The sequence below is a fragment of the Aricia agestis genome, chromosome 19 (assembly GCF_905147365.1).
Source record: "Aricia agestis chromosome 19, ilAriAges1.1, whole genome shotgun sequence".
NCBI lineage: Eukaryota > Metazoa > Arthropoda > Insecta > Lepidoptera > Lycaenidae > Aricia > Aricia agestis.
In genome coordinates, this window is record NC_056424.1 from 3,451,803 (window position 1) to 3,458,550 (window position 6,748).

The 6,748-nt window shown below is 45.1% G+C and overlaps 1 protein-coding gene across 1 annotated transcript; it reads left to right on the forward strand.

The window, feature by feature from the left end:
* The first annotated feature begins 4,795 nt into the window (after positions 1 to 4,795).
* LOC121736731 lies at positions 4,796 to 5,572 on the forward strand. The gene has a single exon (XM_042128116.1). It carries the CDS (start codon positions 4,796 to 4,798, stop codon positions 5,570 to 5,572), a length of 777 nt encoding a protein of 258 aa, XP_041984050.1.
* The last annotated feature ends 1,176 nt before the right edge of the window (positions 5,573 to 6,748 follow it).

The following is a 6,748-nucleotide window of genomic DNA, read 5'->3' on the forward strand; positions in this document are numbered from 1 at the left end:
CGGCAGAATCTAAAGCGGAAGTATCGACAGAAGTCGCGACTGAGGCAAATACAGATTCTGAGGCGCCACTCAAAACAACCGAGACACTTCCAAATGCTGAATCTACCTCAGGTACGACTTGAGATGTATGTGTAGCTGTAATTATTAATAAAGATGAATCTACTGTTATTAAGGGGCCGGGTGCCATCGAAATTCTCATACTTACGTAATACCAAAATCATTTCCTCATACGAAAATATTTAACATGTTTGAGTTTTTTTCAGCTTAAAATAGTAATTACCTAGGTTCCTGCGTAAAAATTTACTACAAAATATTTTAACTTTAAAAAATATTTTTTAGTATTTAAATATTTTGTAATAAAACTATTTATTTATATATTTTTTAGTGTTTTACTAATTTTTTTAGTGTTTAAATATTTTGTAGTAAATTTTTACGCAGGAACCTAGGTAGTTACTATTTTAAGCTGAAAAATAACTTAAACATGTAAAATATTTTCGTATGAGAAAATGATTTTGGTATTACGTATGTATGAGAATTTCGATGGTACCCGGCCTTTTAAGTATACCAAAGTATAATTAGGGTCAGTGATAATCTACGAATAATGTCTTATAATGCTTTGGTTTGTTTTGCCTCGTTTAAGTAAAATCTTACAAAAGTTAGGTTAGATTAGTTAGGTAAAATCTTACAAATCTCAAGGGTCAAAAATGTTCAAAAATGCGGCACGCAATTAATGGACGCCCCATTATTTGTATTAAGTTATCGAATAATCAAAGTTTTATTAAGATCGTCAAGCTTCTTGTTCTCTAAATCTATCGATTTCTAAAAATTGTGTAGTAAAGTCATTCATAATTTCTTCAACCAACTCAGCTACGCCAGAACACGACGATGGTGATGGAAAGCCTGGACCAACAGGTATGTGTATTTGGCCATTAAGTATATATTTAATTAATGTCTAAAACTGATAGAGAAATAACAACGATATTATGTAGAAAATATTATGGTACGATGACCATAATATTTTGTATTCTTCGGTGTAAGGGTTATTATAATATTGTTGATTTAGTTGGTGGATATATTTTTTCAACTGCTTACAAAAATTTATTTGCTCAATAAAACTGTAGAGGCGAAAAGGTTGTAAACAATATCAGTATTCAGTGGTATAAGTAGGGTTGCCAGGCGTACGGATAAAGCCGGACATAGTCAGGGTTTTTGTTTGCGTGTCCGGCCAAAATTTTAGGGAGTCCTTGTATACTTCTTGTATAGGGGTATAAAAATTCTACAAATTTTACATTTTATTTAACGGCAAATTGTGCGCGTGATGCCAAACCAATTGACATTCACAAAACACTTATAAAACACAATTTTTCGTGCACTTTTTCTAAATACACCTACTGGAAAAAGTACACAAATATTGTGTTTTATTAGTGTTTAACGTGAATTTTCACCAAAAACCGACAGTACAATCAAATAGACATACACGGAGTTGGTAATGTTAGTATGAGCGAACGAATTCAGTGATCCAAATTGAAAACAGCGGTTAAGCTGAACTGTAAACGTTTTATTTGTTATTTTTAACAATATTGGTAACCTTAATATTATTATTTTAGAGGAAGGAATAGTTTCTTCTACGGAAGCAGTGGCTGCTACAGAAGAAAACAAAACTGCGGACGGTATGAACTTAAGCTCACGATGTCTGAGCCATGTCTTCAGGGAACTATCAGACAAAGGGCGGTCAAGCGTTCAATATTACCTTAGATTTTGCGCTCATTGTGTTATATAAGTTTCATAGCTATACAGGGTGCAATTAAACCTTCCTGCCAAATTTTAATACATTGATCCTTGTTAAAAATAAGACTACACGTATTTTTTCTTTTATAATCACGCAGTACTAAAATGTTGAGAAATAGCTTCCGAAAGTTATCCTAAAAAACACTACAATTAATGGACACGATGCGTCGGCCGCGCGTAACGTGCTCCCGCGCGCGCGCCTCCCCCCGCGTCACCCCCGCTAATTCCCCCGCGCCGCGAGTGACCGTTCTGCAACGATTTTAAATGGGATAAAATATGTCGTTGAAAAAAAGTAACACCCAATTTGTTTTTGTTAAATGGACTCTCCTAATGATGACGCCTTGGAAAAAAATTGGCAGGAAGGTTTACTTGCACCCTGTATATCCAGTATTTTGATCGCGTCACTCGTCAGCTCGAAACACAGACGCGAACGCAGATCGCTTGAACGCGTGACAGTTCTGTCTGACAGGTCCCTTAAGTGTCATATTCTCATGGGTATAGGTCCGTACTCCGTACGTATAGGGCACGGACCAAACATCCACTCGTTGGGTGGTTACTGGTTACCAACCACTGGTTGGTCCGAGGACTCCGAGGTATAGGGAATATGCGCCGTAACGATGGTGTTGAGAACTGGCATCGCCAATTCGAAATTTAAAATTGATTATATTACTTGACCTGCCACTTAGTTTCTTCACGTACAGTTTTTAGGGTTCCGTACCCAAAGTATTTTCTATGTGTTATGGCGGCTCTCGACATAGGCGAACGCGTTGGCCAACGCGTCTGCAGACGCGTTGGCAGTGCGCTTGCAACGGCGTTTGTGAGTAATCCACACATAGGAAGGTCGTTCAGTATGCTTTGGATCGCGCCAATGTGCGGACGGATTCAAAATGGATGTTGAGTCGCTAACAGCTGCAGCTGTATATTTATTCACAGCTTATAATTACTTTGTAAATGTGGACAAGAAAAAGTTTTAAAGGGTATTCTCGAAATAAATAAATAAAAGGCGAGAAAACGTAACTAACAATGAAATAAACTCACTTTTACATAATATTTTATAATATTAAAATAATATAAGTAATTATTTTATTATCTACTTATTATTTATTTAATTATTACATATAAAAATTGTTACATATTATTATAATTATCATAACTATAACTCCGGGCGAACTGATCGCGCGGCCTATGTGTGGATGGAGCGCGAAGCTTGCGACAAATGTCCTTTGATCTTTTGCCGACATTTCCGACCCGCGCGGCATGCTCGCAGACGCGTCGGCCAACGTCTAAATACCTACGGCCAACGCGCGAACGCCCGTTCTACACATTGGGCCAACGCGTCTGCAGACGCGTTCGCCTATGTCGAGAGCCGCCATCAGGCGGAGACCGCTGATCTTGATAGGATTATGTACGGTATATGTATTAGGCTGCGTTTCCCCCGCGCGGAGTAGCTAAAAAGGGCTCTGCACGGCGTCTGCGATGCTTTCTATGCCACGTGTAGGGCCTTTAAGACCACGGCGCCAAGCATATTGGTGGTGTCCGGAGCATTCTCTACAACAAGAATGCACGGCGGCCCGTCGCCGTTACAGGAGGTATCGCAGACGGCGTAATAGAAACCAGCAGGAGGATTATGTGCTGTACGACGCACACCGCGCGGTCTGTCTCACCCTTCGTGATGCCATCTCCCAGGCGAAGGCTGACGCGTGGCAAGAGTGGCTGCAAACTCTCGAAGAGGACCCATGGGGCAAGCCCTATAAATGGGTACGACAAAAACTGCGACCTACTGGGCCCCCAATAACACAGATGATTGCACCGGAGCTCCGAAACAGAGTTCTATCTGCTCTGTTTCCATCTGACACTGAGCGGTACCAACCAGCGTCTAGACCACCAATGGAAGACTCTGAACTTGAAAGCAAGAAGTTCCGCCCGTAACGCCGGCTGAGCTAGCGGCGGCGGTACTTAGAATGAGTCGTAAAAACACGGCTCCCGGTCTCGATGGCGTGCCAGGCCGTGCGTGGGCCCTGGCAATGAAGCACTTAGAGTCAAGGGTGCTCGCGGTTCTGACCAATTGCCAGGGCCGAGTTCCCCGATTATGGAAGACGGGTAAATTAGTGCTTCTTGAAGAAAAATGGGCGTCCCGAAGATCAGCCGTCTGCGTACCGCCCCATTGTATTGCTGGATAAGATGAGCAAGATATTGGAGCGAGTTCTGGTATCGCGCTTGGTGCACCATTTGGAGACCGTAGGGCCGAATCTGAGTGACAACCAATTCGGTTTTCGCTCGGGCCGGTCTACAATTGGGGCGGTCGCTCGTCTGAGAGATATTACGGAAGTGGAGGTGAGCCAGGGTGGTGTAGTGTTAGTTTGTGTCTTTGGATATATCAAACGCTTTTAACTCACTGCCCTGGTCCACAATAAAAGATGGCCTACGATACCACGGCGTTAAAAAGTACCTGCAAAGGACGATTGGCAGTTACCTCTCGGAGCGGTCAGTGCAGTTCCCGACTCAGGAGGGTTGGGAGGAGGAAGAGGTTGACTGTGGTGTTCCGCAGGGTTCCGCTGTTGGTCTGACCTTGTGGAACATTGGATACGACCCGGTATTGGGAGGCACCTACCTCCGGGGCATAGAGGTGGTCGGCTACGCTGATGATACGGCCGTCGTTTGTCGTGCCAAAACCTACCGCGAGGTGGTGATACTTGCTACTGCGGCTGTGGCGCAAGTGGTTAATCGGATTAGAGCACTCGGCCTAACGGTGGCCCTAGATAAATCCGAGGTCCTGTGTTTTCACAGGCCAAGGAATCCGCCACCACCGGATCTGGCTGTGGTTGTGAGTGGAACTACTATAAAAGTTACTCCCACACTCACCTATTTTGGACTCATCCTAGACGGTCGATGATCCTTCAAGGAGCACTTTCGTCGGCTCTCTGACAGGGTAACCAAATCCGCAGGGGCCTTGGCATCGTTGCTCCCGAACCTCGGAGGCCCAAATTTAGCATGTCGGCGCCTGTACATGGGCGTTATCCGCTCCATGTCCATGTACGAAGCTCCGATTTGGGCTGGGAGACTGTCGGCCGTCAACAGGCTTGTACTGGGGCGGTTGCAAAGAGTGATGGCGACGCGAGCGGTGCGTGGGTATCGTACCATCTCCCGCGATGCGGCATGCTTACTTGCTGGGAGTGTCCCGTGGGACATCGACGCAGAAGCTCTTGCCGACGTTTATTGGCGTTGCGCAGCGGACAGCAACCCCCTCCTGGACGTCATGCGTCGGTGGAGAGCTGAGGCGAGCGAGAGGTCGTTAGACCTTTGGGCGGAGCGTTTACAGGAACCGCTGGTAAGCGTCGCGCTGATAGAAGCAATCCGCCCACTATTTAAAGGGTGGGTAAAACGGAGACACGGAGCACTCTCCTTCCATCTGACACAGATGCTGACCGGGCACGGCTGCTTTGGTCGGTACCTGTGCCAGATCGCGAGGAGAGAGAGTGACACAAGGTGTCACCACTGCCTTAACGAAATGGACACGGCCGAACACACATTGTCGACCTGTCCATCTTGGACGGAACAACGCGCGGCCCTTACGGCTGCCATTGGAGTGGACCTCTCCCTGCCATCAATAATCCGGGCAATGTTGAGCAACGAGATTGCGTGGCAGGCGGTGAATGACTTTGCCCAGGATGTCATCACTGCAAAGGAGGAGGCCGAGCGCAGGAGAGAACGGGAGGCGTTCGACCCCTTGAGACGGCCGAGGAGAGGACGCGCACCACGGAGTGGCCGCAGCGCCTTGCCTTAGCTAGGATACTCGGGGTGGCAGTGTGGGGACACCGCCGCCCATTACACCGAGTTCCAGGAGAGCCGTGATGCGCGCATGGTGCTCCTGCACATCGCGGCCACCGTGTGGGCTTTTCTAGGCCACCTCGCGAGGCGACTTAGAAAAGCTTGCATGTTTTGATGGGTCTGGCACAGACAACCGTTGGTAAAGTTGCGGTGGGTTGATCGTGCCCGTAACTTTGCCTAAGCGGTGAGTGGAGCACCATGGGGTTTTAGTGGGTAGTTCCTCGGAGAGTCCCACATACCCCGGCCGATGTCCCCAATCCGCCGGGAATGCGTAACGCATTTCCCCATGTAAAAAAAAAAGGCTGAGTTTCCTCCCCCAGAGATGTGTTGCGAGGAATGTGTTTTTGAGAACCAATAGAATCGCTTCATTGACGTGTCACGTGAGCTTGCCGTGACCTCGCTCAGCGCAGCGATTCTATTAGGATCTTAAAAACACATTCCTCGCAACACATCTCTGGTGGAAACTCAGCCTTAGGAGGATATTTATTTAGATTTTTTGCCCCTACAGAAACTGGATCTAAACGCCGTTCCCAAGGCAAAGGTTTGTATGCTGTATAATCTATTCAAATAAGATTTTATTCGTTATTACTATTACAAATGTGAAATTGTGTCGTCTGTCTGTTTGTCACCACTTCACATTTGGTATGGAGATACTTGAAGGTTAAAAAGTACATATAGGTTTTGTCGCGGCAATATGTACGCAGTACGGTTCTCGCACAATAAACCCTGGACCTTTTTTATTGTATACTAGATGTCCCGCGCGGCTTCGCCCGCGTAAATTAGAAATTTTACAGAATCCGTAGGTACATTTTCCCATAAAAAATATTTCCCCCGTTTTTCCCACATTTTCCTGAGTTTCTTCTGTCGTATTAGTCTTAGAGTAATAATATAATATAACCTTCTCGATAAATGATGAGTCTTACTCGATAAATGATCTATCTAACACTGAGATAAGTTTTTAAATCGGACCTGTAGTTTCTGAGATTGACGCGTTCAAGCAAACATACTCTTCAGGTTTATAATATTAGGTAGATATAGATTTTTTTTAATTATCGCTTGACAAACTCGAGTCTCGATCTAAAAGACTATGATATGGTAGTGATGATGATGATGATGATGATGATGATGAAGA

What these genes read in the sequence shown, in the direction of transcription:
- LOC121736731 (XM_042128116.1), top strand. Translation starts at nt 4,796, where the DNA reads ATGGGCGTTATCCGCTCCATGTCCATGTACGAAGCTCCGATTTGGGCT.